We start from the raw sequence: 16,186 nt of genomic DNA on the forward strand, positions 1-16,186 counted from the left end.
TGGCTAGGGATGATCAGGCAGGCAGGCGAGTGGCTAGGGATGATCAGGCAGGCAGGCAGAGGTGGTTAGGGACAACTGGGCAGGCAGGTGAGTGGTTAGAAGCGATCAGGTAGGCAGGCAAGTGGTTAGGGGCAATCAAGCAGGCAGGCGAGTGGTTAGGGGTGATCAGGCAGGCAGGTGAGCAGTTAGGAGCCAGTGGTCCCGGATTGCGAGAGGGTGCAGGCAGGCTGAGGGACTACCTCCCATCCTGACCCCGCGCCATGCACGAATTTTGTGCACCAGGCCTCTAGTCTTTACATAAAACCTCTTGGGTTACCAACTGCCCTTAAATCCATTTGGATTTGAACATGAATGACTGATCTTTTAATATGTGTAGTTTTTATTCAGAGGGAATAAACTTTCAATGTTGTTATATTTTATAGAGCAAGGAAAGGACCCTGCAGAGATCTGGGACCTAGCACCTCTAGGAGGGGAAGCAGGGCTCTTGGATTCCTGGCCCCGATGCTGTGCTGCACCAGCTATGCTCTGGCCAGGAGGCTCAGGTAGCTCACCACACCCCCCGGGCCCCAGGGGTGTGGGGGCCCCCTTGAGTCTCACCATGGTCCTGGTGTCCGCATAGCCATGCCTCTGGGCCAGGTGCCACAGGTTGACAGAGAGCTGGTTGAGCCTGTTGTTGCGCAGATCCCCATGGGCCAAGATGCTGTTAAAGAAGGAAAGACCCAACAGGCTTTGGCGCTTCAGGGCCTGGAACAGAAAAGGGAGGTTACTGTCTGGCACTGGCCAGGGCTGGGGCCAGTGGTGATGCTGGCCTGGGTCAAATGCCAGCTCTGCCACGGGCCTCCTGGAGGGCAAGCTGACTTCCCTCCCAAGTCCAGCTTCTGTGCTGGAGGCACAATGTCACAGCCAGGGGAAGGGGCGAGTGAGATGAGGTATGTAAAGCCCTGCTGCTTTGGAAAAGTGAAACGATCATTTGCAGATGACACAGCTATAGAAAGCGAGCCCTGAAGACCCCACTGAGACACGGTTAGAGCTGACAATGAATTCAGTAAAGAAGCAGGACACAACATTTGCATCAAAAAATAAATTTTACCACAGAGGTGAAAGCCATGTACTTGGAAAACATTGTTACACAATGAAGAAATTGAAGACACAAATGAATGGAAGCATAACTGCTCATGGATAGGAAGAAGTACCATTAAAATGTCATACTACCCAAAGCAATCTATACATTCAAAGCAGTTCCTATCAAAATACCAATGGCATTTTTCACAAAACTAGGACAAATAATCCTAAAATTTATATGGGATCCCAAAAGACCCCAAATAGCCACAACAATCTTGAGAAAGAAGAACAAAATGGAGGAATCACATTACCTGATATCAAACTACACTACAAGGCCATAGGAACCAAAACAGCATAGTACTGGCATAAAATAGATATACAGATCAATAGAACAAAATAGAGCCCAGAAATAAACCCACACCTTTATGGCCAATTAATATATGAAAAAGGAGGTAAGAACATGCAATGAGGTAAAGACTGTCTCTTCAATAAATGGACAGATATATGAAAAAACCACTTTCTTATATCATGTACAAGAATAAGCTCCTTGACCCCCTCCTCTCCACTCCTGCCCCACTCCGCAGGCCTACATCACACTATTATCTGTGTCCATGGGCTATGCATATCCTATATAATAAAAGCCTAATATGCTAAGTATCTGGTTGGGCATTCAACCAATCAAAGCATAATATGCTAATGATATACTAAGGCTGCTCAACCACTTGCTATGACATGCACTGACCACCAGGGGGGCAGACAGTTGACTGGTCAACTAGTCGCTATAACGTGCACTGACCACCAGGGGGTAGACAGTCGACCGGTCGACCAGTCGCTATAATGTGCACTGACCACCAGGGGGCAGACGCTGCGACCAGGTTAACTTGCTGCTGGGGTCCGGCCAATCGGGACTAAGCGAGACAGGTTGGACATGCCCTGGAGCCCTCTTACAGTCCCTCCCTGGCCCCAATTGTGCACCAGTAGGGTCCCTCAGCCTGGCCTGTGCCCTCTTGCAATCCAGGACCCCTTGGGGATATCAGAGAGCCAGTTTCAGCCCGACGGTAGAAGAACTGGTCTCTATGACACGCATTGGCCACCAGGGGGAAGACGCTCAAGGCAGGAGCTGCCCCCTGGTGGTCAGTACTCTCCCACAGTGGGAGCACCACTCAGCCAGACGCCGGGCTCACAGCTGGTGAGCGCAGTGGCAGTGACGGCAGCCTCTCCCGCTCCGCGGCAGCACTAAGGATGTCCACCTGCCGGCTTAGGCCCACTCAAGATCTCCTAAAGACTCCAGGACTGCAAGAGGGCGCAGGTTGGGCTGAGGGATCCTCCCCCCCCCCCCCCGCCCCCCAGAGCACAAATTTCATGCACCAGGCCTCTAGTATGCATATAAGTTCTTTGTTTAATCTCTTCCTGTTTCCCCATCCCCTTCCCTCTGAGAATTATTAGTCTGTTTCATGTTTCCATGTCTCTGGATCTATTTTGTTTGTCAGTTTATTTTGTTCATTAGATTCCACATATGAGTGAGATCATGTGATACTTGTCTTTCTCTGATTTGCTTATTTCACTTAGCATAATACTCTCCAGGTCCCTCCATGCTGTCTCAAAGGGTAAGAGATCCTTCTTTTTTACTGCTGCATAGTTTCCTGGGTGTAAATGTGCCACAGCTTTTTTATCCACTCATTTACTGATGGGCACTTGGGCTGTTTCCAGATCTTAGCTATTGTAAATAATGCTGCTATGAACACAGGGGTGCATACATTCTTTCTCATGGGTGTTTCAGGTTTCTAAGGATATATTCCTGGAAGTGGGATCACTGAGTTAAATGGCAGACCCATTTTTAATTTTTTGAGGAAACTCCACACTGTTTTCCTAATGGCTGCACCAGTCTGCAGTCCCACCAGCAGTGTACAAGGATTCCCTTTTCTCTTCATTCTCACCAGTACTTATTGCTTGTTGATTTATTGATAGCCAAAGTGTCTATTCAGGTCCTTTGCCCAGTTTTTGATTGTATTGTCTGTCTTCCTGGGCTGAGTTGTAGATGTTTTAATGTATTTTGAAAATTAGCCCTTATCAGATGTATAATTGCCAAGTATGTTCTCCCTACAGTGGGCTCCCTTTTCACCTTGTTGGTGGTTTCCTTCCTGAGCAGAAGCTTTTTAGTTTGATGTGGTCCCATGTGTTTATTTTCTCCTTTGTTTCTCTTGCCCGAGGTGCTGTCACCAGTGAAAATTCTGCTCCATGTGATGTCTGATACATTGTTGCCTACATTTTCTTCTAGGATTTTTATGGTTTCCTGACTTACATTTAAGTCCTTTATCCATTTTGAGTTTATTCTTGTGTATGGTGTAAGTTGGTGGTCTAGTTTCTTTTTGTTTGCATGTAGCTGTCCAAATTTCCCAATGCCATTTATTGAAGAGACTGTCTTAACTCCATTGTATGCTCTTGCCTCCTTTGTCAAATATTAATTGAGTGTAATGGCTTGGGTCGATTTCTGGGGTCTCTGTTCTGTTCCATTGATCTATATGCCTATTCTTGTGCCAGTACCAGGCTGTTTTCATTACAGTGGCTTTGTAACATAGCTTGAAATCTGGTATTGTGATCCCTCCAACTTTATTCTTCTTTCTCAAGATTGTTGAGGCTATTCGGGGTCTTTATTCAATTGACAGCTCAATTTTGAAAATGAAATGTGTTTTATTTTATTTTTTAAAAAATATATTTTATTGATTTTTTACAGAGAGGAAGGGAGAGGGATAGAGAGTTAGAAACATCAATGAGAGAGAAACATCGATCAGCTGCCTTCTGCACACTCCCCACTGGGGATGTGCCTGCAACCAAGGTACATGTCCTTGACCGGAATTGAACCTGGGACCCTTGAGTCCTCAGGCTGATGCTCTATCCACTGTGCCAAACCGGTTAGGGCTGAAATGTGTTTTAATAAGCACTGCCTTTATAATTATTCAAAGTGTGTGTACATCTTCTTTTGGGGGACACCCTATATATAAGACCTAGAACCATAAACTTATTAGAAGGAACCATCGGCAGTAAACTCTTTGACATTTATCTTAGTTATTTTTTTTTTTTTTTATAGATATGCCTTCTTAGGCAAGGGAAACGAGAAAAAATAAACAAATGGGACTACATCAAATTTAAAAAGTTTCTGCACAGCAAAGGAAACCATCAACAAAACAAAAAGACAACCCACTGAATGGGAGAAAATATTCTCCAATGATATATCCAATAAAGAATTAATATCCAAAATTTATAAACAACTCATATAACTTAACACCAAAAATCCATTAAAAAATGGGCAGAGGACCTGAATAGACATTTCTCTAGATGACACTGAGAAGGCCAATAGACAAAGAAGCTCAACTCATCAGAAAAACACAAATTAAAACCACAATGAGGTATTACCTCACACCTGTCACAGTGGATATCTATCATCAATAAGTCAACGTTCAAGTGTTGTTGAGGATGTGGAGAACAGGGAACCCTTGTGCACTGTTGGTGGGATTGCAGGTGCGGGTACCATGGAAAACAGTATGGAGTTTTCTCAGAAAATTAAAAATAGAACTACCTATGATGCAGCAATTGCACTGCTGGGTATTTATCGAAGGAAATACAAAACACTAAATTTGAAAATATATATTCACCCCTATGTTCATTGCAGCCTTATTTACAACAGCCAAATAAGGAAGTAACCCCAGTACCCATCAGTAGACCCGTGGATAAAGAGGTGGTGCATGTATACAGTGGAGTATTAATTGGCCATCAAAAAGAATGAACTCTGACCACTTGTGACACATAGATGGACCTAGGAGCACTACACTGTGATGTCCCTGGGCAGTAAGGGCCCCCGGGAGGCAGCAGGCCCACCAAGAGCTGAGCGAGGCTCCATGGTCACATGTGAACACATAACTCCCATGAACGTTTCCAGAATGAACCCACATCCAACCACCCCAGAAACTCGTGCCTTTAGAGCAAGCGAGCGAGCAGCAGGGTTGGGCTAGCAGAGCACCCACCTCGTCCTTGGCCAGGGCCCTCAGGTGCTCCAGGATCTGGGCCATCACCGTCTCACACAGCTTGTTGTTCTCAGCCAGAAACTTGGAATCTCCCCCGTAGAGGCTGTCGTTGGAATCCACTAAGGAGACAAAGCAGAGGGGAGACATTGCGGCTGTGCTGGTGGGCGATGCACCAGCGGGCAGGTCAGCAGGAGCGGGAACCGCAGCAGGGCAGATGGAACAGCCAAAGTTCCCACCAGGCTTGGAGCCTTCTGGATGCTGGAGCCAGAGGCCAGGGTGTGGAGTGCCATCAGAACCCCGGTGACCACCAGGCAGGGCCAGCACCACGTGCCTCCTGGTGCCAGGCACTGGGCGGGACGCTTTCAGCATGGACCACGAGTCCTCACAGCCAGAAGATACTGACATCTCCCCTGGATGTGACATCTCCTCTGGACCGATGGGAAACAGGCTCAGAGGTGGTTCCAGCTGGTATCCAAAGCCAGGAAGTCCTGCTCTGGGGCCTCAGCTGTTTCCACTCAACCAGCTGCCTGCCTAGTCCCCCACAGTGGGACTGTGCTCAACCTCATTAGCCCTCAGAGAAATGCCACCCCCCAAGCTCCCGCAGGCTGGCTCTAAAGCTCTGTATGTCTCGTGCAAACTTGAATCCTTTGAAAATCTCCTGCCCAGAAGTCCCCCCTCTGTGTCTAGTCAGCTGGGCCTTCCCCCTCCTTCCTGTGGGCTGAACGGACCCAGAGCTGACCCTTGGGGAGGGAGGCGAGGCAGGCTGGCTTCCACGTGTTACCCTTGGAGCAGTCTCCGAGTCGGCACATACAGCCCACTGCTCGTTCTGTAACAGTCGAGCAGTGTCTGGTGTATGACGGACCAGAATGCATTTAAAGTCCCTGTGTGAGGCTTCAGTAGTTTTATTTCTTTCCTCTGTCTGGGGTGGAGGAGGGGATGGGCAGGGCTGCTGTGACATTTAGGGCCCATAACGATGCCACAGCCCTGCCCACAGAGCCCGCTCTTTTCCTCCCGGCAGTGCCCATGTGCGCTCACTCCCTGATTCCTCGCGGCCTGGATGTGGTCAAGCATTGTCCCAGGTGTGGTGACATCTGATAAACCAGAGGCCATGCTGGTAATGGCACTAATACACTTTGTGGCTTAAGGTGTTTAATAAAATGAGTTCAATTCAGCGCATCTGCAGGAATATAACTTGCTGTGCTCTTAATTGTCCAGGCCACAGGGAAGTTGAGAAACAGTCCATGGAGCCCTCCCACTTAGAATCAGCCCTCCTGCTGCTCTTGGGCCCACCCTCACCTGCCCACCTCCCAGCGGTGCACAAGCACAGCCTGAAAGGAGAGGGCTGTGATGCTCAATCCCCCCCTCCCCCACCCCCTCCCCCTCTGTCCCCAAGTGCTCTCCCCGTCCACACTGCACGCCCGCTCTCATGCATGAAGCGCTGGAGTTCTTGATCTAGATAACGTCAAAACTTTCTCTTCATTAATCTGGAAAGAAAGCAGCCGAGCCGTCCTTCATAAATGCAAAAAGTATCTGGCCCAGCTTTTCAGAAGCCCAAACTCACACCATTACTCAAAGGCTGCCTGGCCCTTGCTGGTTTGGCTCAGCAGATAGAGCATCGGCCTGAGGACCTGTAGCTCAGTTACAGCCCCAGACCGCTTCCTACTGACAGGTCAAGTCACCAGTGCATTCGAAGTAAACAGCTGGGCCAAGAGGAAGGCAAAGAAAACCCATCCTTTCACTTGCTTTCCTCTCTCAAAGCCAGGAATGAGCCTCAGCCTGTAACCCTAGCCACGCCCCTTGTAGCTCCGCCCTGCGGTCTCCCTGTGAGGGGAGGTCACCTGGAGAGGAGAGCCCTCCTCGGAAGGGGCCTCTGTACAGACCCCTCCACTTGCCCATCACAAAGAGGAGATAAACTGCCCACAGATACAGGGACTGTGCTCAACCTCATTAGCCCTCAGAGAAATGCAAATGACACGCAGCAGAAGGTCCCAATCACAATGACCGGCCACACCGGGACGACTGGAACCCTTCATGACAAGTGTCACTGGTGCAACCTTTGAGAAACTGCCCAGAACCAGCGGAGCCGAGCGCCACCATTTCAAGCAGCTGAGGGCACACCCAGCATAGTGTGCACAAGAGCCACATGCACTCACAGCCAGGCTGCAAACAGACGCCTGTCGTACAGGGAGTGGGCCCTGGTGCACCACCCCGTGGGCAGACAGGGCAGTGTGAGTAGGACTGCAGTTCCAGCTCAGAAGAATCTCACAGACTCAACATGGAATAAAGAGGCCAGACACCAAAGAATGATTCCTGAATGAGCTCATTTACATAAAGTCAAAATGGCCACGAACCGGGAGTGCCAGCGGGCAGGCTAGTGCCATCTGGAGAGGAAGGCACTGGTGCCACTGGAGCAGGCGTGGGCCTGGGGACCAGCAGTACCCACTTCCTGCTCTAGGTGACTACCTGGGTGCACTCACTGTGTAATAGCTCACTGAGCTGTGTAGTCTGTGGTATGTACATCCTGTTATACTTAATTAAGACATTTCTGCTTTGTAATCAAGGAGGTAGCATAATATGTGCCCCACAGTCCTGCATGTGAATTCCACTCCCCTCACTAAGGCCTGGGCCCTGATCTCTGTCGCTGCTAAACCACCTGGTCTTTCCAAATCTCTGCTGGTGGATGCGGATGCCTGTCCTCATCACGGTGCTGAGAGGGTTCAAGGAGAAAGAGGCCCCTGGAGTCGGGGTGGCACCTGCCTGCAGTGGAAGCTCCCCTCCCCTACAGGGCCAGCCTCCCTGAGAACAGCTCTCCCACCAGCTTCCAATCCCGGCCACAGAGCCCTGAGAGCTAGGGCCGGGACTCCCCACTCAGACTTGTGCCCTGAACCTTTCACACGGAGAGACCATTGCTTAAACCCCAAAGTATACAATTACTGGCCAAAGCATTTTTAACAATAGGGCCATTTTTTTGGAAATCAAAAATTAGAACTGAGGCTCAGAGAGCAGTGGGCTGGAACTGGGACGTCTCTGCCACACACAGGATGTGAGGTACTGCTCCCAAAGCTGCAGCAGCAAGTTCAGGCCGGCAACACTGGCCACCATGCCATCCTTCCTCCCAGCATCTGCCGGGCTGGCTGAGCTCGGCACCACTGGGAGTCATAGGCAAATACCCAGACCAGGACCGCCTGAGGCTGGGGTCTGAGCAGGCCGGTGCCTGCCGCTCATGCAGGTGCACACCTCACCACCAGCCGAGGCTGTTCTGTAGGACCCCACAGGCAGCACTGACCCCAAAGAGGGATTTTCTGGATTCATCTCAGTGTCAAATGTGGGCCCTGGAATGCTTGTTAGAAGGCACAGATCTCAGGTCTCTTCCTGGGACTCTAATTTAGAAGGGCAGATGGGCACAGGAACGAGGTAATTCTTACACTGGGCAAGTTTAGTGAGACGCTGGACTGGAAGTGGAAGTCCGTGGTAGGTAAGCACAAGGCAGATTAAATGAAGAAAAAAAAAAAAAAAAAAAAAAGACAATTTTACTAGACTCTCATGAAATTTCAGCCCCATGCACTTGGTGGCAGGCCTGGCTACCTTTGTCCACGTGGTAGAGGTAGGTTTCCTGGCTCATGGCGGACAGCAGGTGCAGCACGTAGGTGTAGATTCGGATCCTGTCATCACTGGTGTCCTCCCAGGTGTAGTCCTGGATCACGTTGAGAAGCTCTCGAACAAGGAACAGGACCCCATGCTCAGGATGATCCTAGCGGAGAACCATAAAGGCACATGTTCCCAGATCTGATCAGGAGAAAAACCCAGACGGAAACTCAGGGCCCTCCCTTGTCAGCTGTGGAGGTGAAGTGCCTGAGACTGGCTATGAACAGGCCCGGGAGAGCTGTGGTCAAACCAAAGTGAAATGCTAAGATGCCACCCACCCCACTCGGCAGCACACTGCAGGCTGGGCAGGCAGCTCTGAGAGCCTCCCTGTGTGGCCCCAGGTACGGGAAAGCAGTTACCTGTTAGCTAATGGCCTGCTTACAAAGCTACAATCCTGCTCTCACACACGGAGCAGTGAACACTCATCCTCCAGCTACAGACACCGGGCGCAGGCCTCGGCAGACGCACAGCCCCGCCTACTCCACGTGAAGCTCCCAAAGGACGCAGTTAGCACGAGGCCCTGATGTAAAAGCAGCCTCGCTCGGGAGGGCACTCTGCATCGCTACAGCTAAACTGAGGACCCACTCGGGAGAAGGAAAATCCGAGACAGTCGCAGAGCCGGTAAGAGTATTTCTCAGATGCTGAGCTGGATCGAAAAAGAGTGTTGGGATGCAGAAGAGTCTGCTGCTTTGATTCCGCTCCAAAAAGGACTATTGGACTGTGTGGCTCCCCTGCTCACACCCTTAGAGCGCTTGTCCTCAGGGCCTCTGGCCAGGCTGGCACCTTGTCCTCGCCCATGCTAGCTGCCCCTACAGGACTCCTGGGACCAGCTGGACCACTCGGATCCTGCAGGACACAGGGCACATCTAAGGTTTAGTGGCACTGTCTGGTAAAGGGTTAATTATAAGACGAAGGGACCTGGAGAGGCACCCAGGGCCTAGCCACAGCAGGAAGCGTCCCCACCCTTGGGCTGAGAGCAACATCACTGAATGGTCAGGCTCTGCAGCAGGAGAGGCGCCCGCAAGGCCCTGGGGGTAGCCTCTAAGAAACCACATCCCCCACTTGCTGCCCCACCTCTGGCCCCATGCCTCTGGCGCCAGCTGGCTGAGCTGGGAGCTGGAAGCCCAGGCAAGGCAGCCCCAGAGACCAGGCTCCCAGACAGCTAGGATGGGGGTGCTGAGGCATCGTGCCAAGGAGCTCTGCCTCGGGCCCTCCTGCTCCCTCCGCTGGACTCTTTACCTGCGAGACTTTGTCAAGGCCGCGCCGGCTCCAAGACAGCCTGGACCAGTGGTCGGCAACCGGTGGCCGCGAGGTCCAAAAGGTTGGTGACCATGGGCCTACATCTCACCTCATACCTTAGCTCCTCAAGGCTCCCCATCGTCCTCCCCTTTGCTACTTTAATCCTCACCAGAGGATATGTCTATTGATTTTTTTTTTAATTTTAGAGAGAGGAGAAGGCGGGGAGAGAGAAACATCAATCGGTTGCCTCCCCTATGCGCCCCGACCAGGCTCCCCTCATCCTTCTTTGTCCCAAGTCATCCCGCTGTCTCCGCCAAGGTGGGCCCCACCACCTTAAGTGATCGTCTTTACTCCTTCAGTGACCCCCACAGCACCACCTGGTCTGTCCGTTTCTCTCTCATTCCCGCCTGCAGCCTCCAGGACAGACTGTACCCATCGTGTTTGCCAAGAGCACACCTCCAGTGTGAGCGGTGCCCCCCGGTTCCTGGAAGGGTGGTGGGCAGAGAGTACTCGGTAAGTAGTGTTGCATGGATTATACTTTTGAGCACCTTCTCTGTGCTCAAAGCACTGAGGTGGCTATAAAAACAGAACAGTAGCTGACTTTTATGGTAGCTTTTCCATGTTCCAGGAAGATGCTGTCATGATATGATAACACCACTCTCCCTCCGCACCCCCGTTTCAGGTGGGAATACGGCCGCTGAGCGGGTTAAGTGGCCCAGAGACCTGGGATGTGCACTGGCAGCCCCGCTCCACACCACCACACTCCTCCCGGAGGCACTCACACTGCCTCGGCACAGAGGAGGCCTGGCGACTCGTGGAGCTGGCTCCTGGGTGCTGGCCAGTCTGACAGGGGCTAGAGGACAGAGGGGCTGTGGCAGGGGGGTGGGCGTCGGCCAGCACAGCCAGCATGTCTGAACCCCATTTCCCCTGGGTGGGAGTGAGGGGCGGCTGAGACGGTGTGGACACTGAACACCTGGAGGAAGACAGGCCACCCCACGGTAGGCAGAGTGTCTAAGTGGGGAGGCAGACGAAGGGAGCCTCGGGCCTTTGACAGACCTGCCCCAGCCCTAAACTGCATAAACTGCCCTTCCACAGACCAGCCCCTCCCACGCACACACAGGTCTAGTAGATGCAGACACAGCGTGAACACTGTGGTGGCTACTGGCCCATTGTAAGAGGCATATAAGTGTTGGTTGAATAAATAATAAAGATCCTTATTATTGCACTAGAGGCCCAATGCACAAATTCGTGCACCAGTGAGGTCCCTCGGCCTGGCCTGTGGGATTGGACCAAAACTGGCTCTCCAACATCCCCAAGGGGTCCTGGATTGCGAGAGGGTACAGGCCAGGCCGAGGGACCCCACCAGTGCACAATCGGGGCCAGGGAGGGATGTGGGAGGTTGGTCAGCCGGGGAAGGCGGGAGGGCTCTAGGGCATGTCCAGTCTTTCTGACTCAGTCTCGATTAGCCGGACCCCAGCAGCAAGCTAACCTACTGGTTGGAGCGTGTGCCCCCTGGTGATCAGTGCACGTCATAGCAACTGGTCAACCGGTCGACTGTCTGACCCCTGGTGGTCAGTGCATGTCATAGCGTGCGGTTGAGCGGCCTTAGCATATCATTAGCATATTATACTTTGATTGGCTGAACAGCCAACCAGTCCTCCAGACACTTAGCATATTAGGCTTTTATTATATAAAACTAGAGGCTTGGTGCATAAAATTTGTGCATTGGTGGGGGGGATGTCCCTCAGCCCAGCCTACACCCTCTCCAATCTGGGACCCCTTGGGAATGTCTGACTACCAGTTTAGGCCTGATCCCGCACCAGCAGTTGAACATCTCTCTCACAATCCGGGACTGCTGGCTCCTAACCACTTGCCTGCCTGCCTGATTGCCCTTACCCGCTTCTGCCTGCCAACCTGATCACCACCTAACTGCTCCCCTGCTGGCCCCATCGCCCCCAACTGCCCTCCCGATTGCCCCCAATGGCCCTCCTCTGCTGGCCTGGTTGCCCCCAACGGCCCTCCCCTGCCGGCCATCTTGTGATGAGGTGAGGGCGTCACGCCCTTGCGTGACGCCACCTAGGCTTTTATTATATAGGACAGCATGATGTCCACACCACGTCTTGTGTGGCCAGTTACACACAATCTGTACCTGACCCCACCCAGTGGGCCCAGCACCAACACAACCAGTGGGCTTCACACCACACAGTGAGTGACCTAACTAGCTGCACAAGTGGCACTGAACCCTATGGGAGCAAGCACGCCCAGTGGGTAGCCCCCGCACAGCATCTCCTATAAAGTGACCAAGGTTTATCCTTACAGCCACCCAGCAGAAGAGTAACCACACATGAAAGGGCTAACAGCATTCAAGACACAACTACAATGGGGATGCCTGCACAGAGCCCACAGAAACATCCCTGGAGCACAGAGCGCAGGTGATGTGGAGGACTGTGCCACTGAGCCCCAAGGTTCCTGAGACTGCACGTGCACCGCGGCTTACACACCATGGTTGGAGTGAGCCTCACAGCCAGCCACGATGGGCCAACACAATCAGGAGCCAGGTACAATAGGAGGGCCCACATAACCCCCACAAGGGGCCTTTCTTAGAGCACCCAGCTCAGGAGATCAAGGAGACTGCACCACTGGGCCCCACAGGACACCCTACTGCATAATATGACCACCCAAAGACTGGGACTCATAGAAGTTATACCTAATACACAGAAACAAACACAAAGAGACAGCCAAAATGGAGAGATAAAGTGCAGGCCCCAAATGAAAGAACAGGAGGCATCTCAAGAAAAAGAGCTGAATAAAATGGAGGCAAGCAATTTATCAGACATAGAGTTCAAAGTAATGGCTATGAGAATGCTCACAGAAATTAGTGAGAACTACAACAGCATGAGGGGACATAGAAACCATAAAAAGAACCAGTTGAAAATGAAGAATACCATATCTGACATCAAGAATACACTGAAAATGATAAAACGTAGGTTAGATGAAAGCAGAGGATCTAATCAGTGATTTGGAAGACAAAATAGAAAAAACAAACAAACACTCAATCAGAGCAGCTAAAGAAAAATTATTAAAAAGCAGGAGGAGAGTTTAAGAGAACTTTGGTATAACATGATTCTAACAACATCCACGTCGTAGGGTGCAGAGGAGAAGAAAATAAGCAAGGGAACAGAGAAGCTGTTTGAAAAAATAATCACAGAAAACTTCCCTGACCTGGTGAAGAAAAAAGTCACACAAGTTCAAGAAACACAGGCAGTCCCAATCAAGACACAGCATAATTAAAATGGCAAATGTTACAAAGAGAGACTCTTAAAGGAAACAAGAGAGAAACCGTCAGTTACCTACAAGCAGCTTCCATAAGGCTATCAGCTGATTTCTCAGCAGAACCACTACATGTCAGAAGAGAATGTCATGAAATATTCAAAGTCATGAAAAGCAAGTATCTGAAACCAAGACTACCTACCACAAGGCTATCATTTAAAACTGAAGGCAAAATAAAGAGCTTGCCAGACCTAAAAAAAAAAAAAAAGGCTAAAAGAGTTCTTCTTTGTCACCACGCCAGTATCGCAAGAAATGTTAAAAGAATTGCTTCAGGAAGAAAAATACATATATAGAAAAAAACATAGGTATAAAAGAATAATGACAATAAATAAGTACTTATCAATATAACCTTAAATGTAAACGGACTGAATGCTCCAATCAAAAGACATAGGGTAGCTGAATGGATAAGAAAACATGACCCATATATATACTGTCTACAAGAGACTCACCTCAGAACAAAAGATTCACATAGGCTGAAAATGAGGGGATGGAAAAAAAAATTCCATGCAAATGGAAAAAAACTAAAAAAAGCTGGGGTAGCAATACTTATATCTGACAAAAAAGACTTCAAAACAAAGGCCATAACAAGAGACAAAGAAGGCCACTACACGATACTATAAAAGTTGATTCAACAAAAGGGCCCTGGCCAGGTGACTTGGTTGGAATGTCATTCTGTGCACCAAAAGGTTGCAGCTTTGAGTCTCATTCAGGGCACGTTTGATCCCTGATCAGGATGCACACGGGAGACAACTGATTGATGTTTCTCTCATATCAATGTTTTTCTCCCACTTCCTTCCTCTCTCTAAATTCAATAAAGACATATCCTTGGGTAAGGGTTAAAAAAAAAAAAGGAAAAAGAGGACATAACCCTTGCAAACATATGTGCATCCAATAGAGGAACACACACATATATATATATATAAAGAAAATCTTGGTGGACTTACCAGGAGAGATTGACAGCAATACAGTCACAGCAGGGAACTTTTTAAAACCTCACTATCATCAATAGATAGATTTCCAGACCAAAAAATCAACAAGAAAAGAGTGATCTGAAACAGATGGATTTAACTGATATTTACAGAACATTTCACCTCAAAGCAGCAGAATATACATTCTTCTCAAGTACACATGGAACTTTCTCAAAGATAGACCACATGTTAGGACACAAAGTAAGTCAACAAATTCAAGAAGTCTGAAATCTTATCAAGCATCTTCCTGGATCACAATAGTATGAAACTAGAAATCAACCACAATAAATAAAGCTCAAAAATATTCAAACACATGGAGGCTAAACAGCATGTTATTAAACAATAAAGGGATTATCAATGAGATCAAGGAAGAAATCAGAAACTTCGAGGAAACAAATGAAAATGAGCACACAACCACCCAAAATCTATGGGACACAGCAAAACCAGTCCTAAAAGGTAAGTTCATTGCATTACAGGCCTACCTCAAGAAGCAAGGAAAACCTCAAATATACAATCTAACCCAGTGGTCGGCAAACCGCGGCTCGTGAGCCACATGCGGCTCTTTGGCCCCTTGAGTGTGGCTCTTCCACAAAATACCGATTTCTGCACATGGGCCATGAAGTTTCAATCGCACTGTATGTGCGCGCCCGCATGTGGTATTCTGTGGAAGAGCCGCATGTGGCTTGCGAGCCGCGGTTTGCCGACCATGGACCTAACCATACAATCTTTTAGCCCACCTAAAAGAACTAGAGAAAAAGCAACAAGCAAAGCCCAGAGGAAAGAAATGATAAAGATTAGAGTGGGAATAAATAACATAGACACTAAATAACAGTACAAAAGATCAATGAAACAAAGACCTGGTTTTTTGAAAAGATTGATGATCATTTAACAAGTGTTATCAAGAAACAAACAGAGAGGACACAAATGAATAAAATCAGAAATAAAAGAAGTAACAACTGACATCCCAGAAATACAAAGGATTGTAAGAATATACTATGAACAACTATATGCCGATAAACTGGACAACTTGGGAAAAACAAATAAATTCCTAGAAACATACATTATTCCAAAACGAAATCAGGAAGAATCAGAAAACCTGAATAGACCAATAATAACTAATGACATTGAAGCAGTCATCAAGAAAGTCCCAGCGACCAAAAATCCTGGACCGGATGGATTTACAGGAGATTTCACCAAACATTCAAAGAACTAACACCTATCCCTTCTCAAACTGCTCCAGAACATCCAAGAGCAGGGAAGAGACTTCTAACCTTTATTACGAGGCTAGCATCATCCTAATCCCCAAACCAGATAAAGACGCCACAAAGGAAGAAACTGGTGAACATAGATGCTAAAATCCTCAACAAAATATTAGCAAATTGGATCCAACAATACATTAAAGAGATCACACACCATGATCAAGTGGGTTTTATTCCTAGGATGCAAGGTTGGTACAATATTCAAATATCAACAAATGTGATACATCACATAAACAAAATGAAAGATAAAAATGACACGATCATATACATAGAAGCAGAAAAAGCAAGGGATTATTGCTTTCAGAGAGGAAGGGAGTTTGATTATTGCACCCAGTATTATTATTACTGGGCCTCTAGATAAAATCCACCATTTACAATAAAAACACTCAGCAAACTAGGAATAAAGGGAACATACCTCAACATGATAAAGGCTATGCATGAAAAACCTACAGCCAACATCATACTCAATGGGCAAAAATTAAAGGCGTTTTCCTTAAGATCAGGAATAAGATAGGGCTTCCCTCTTTCACCACTCTTATTCAACATTGTACTGGAAGTCTTAGCCACAGCAATCGGACAAAAAGAATAAAAGGCATCCAAATTGAAAAATAAGAAAGTAAAACTCATTTCTTACAGATGACATAATATTGTACATAGAAAA

General features: G+C 48.6%; 1 protein-coding gene across 4 annotated transcripts in view; it reads right to left on the reverse strand.

Annotated features, from left to right (window-relative positions):
* VPS35L (VPS35 endosomal protein sorting factor like) overlaps positions 1–16,186 on the reverse strand; it is a 162,662-nt gene that overhangs the window by 810 nt on the left and 145,666 nt on the right. For all 4 annotated transcript variants that reach the window (XM_036310253.1, XM_036310254.1, XM_036310252.1 and 1 more), the window contains 3 exons: positions 8,670–8,835; positions 5,085–5,203; positions 598–744 (listed from right to left, as the gene is read on the reverse strand). In XM_036310253.1, coding sequence (XP_036166146.1) covers positions 598–744; positions 5,085–5,203; positions 8,670–8,835 — 432 coding nt within the window. The remainder of the gene's footprint in view (positions 1–597; positions 745–5,084; positions 5,204–8,669; positions 8,836–16,186) is intronic.

Source organism: Myotis myotis, unplaced genomic scaffold (genome assembly GCF_014108235.1).
Source record: "Myotis myotis isolate mMyoMyo1 unplaced genomic scaffold, mMyoMyo1.p scaffold_m19_p_5, whole genome shotgun sequence".
NCBI classification, from domain to species: domain Eukaryota; kingdom Metazoa; phylum Chordata; class Mammalia; order Chiroptera; family Vespertilionidae; genus Myotis; species Myotis myotis.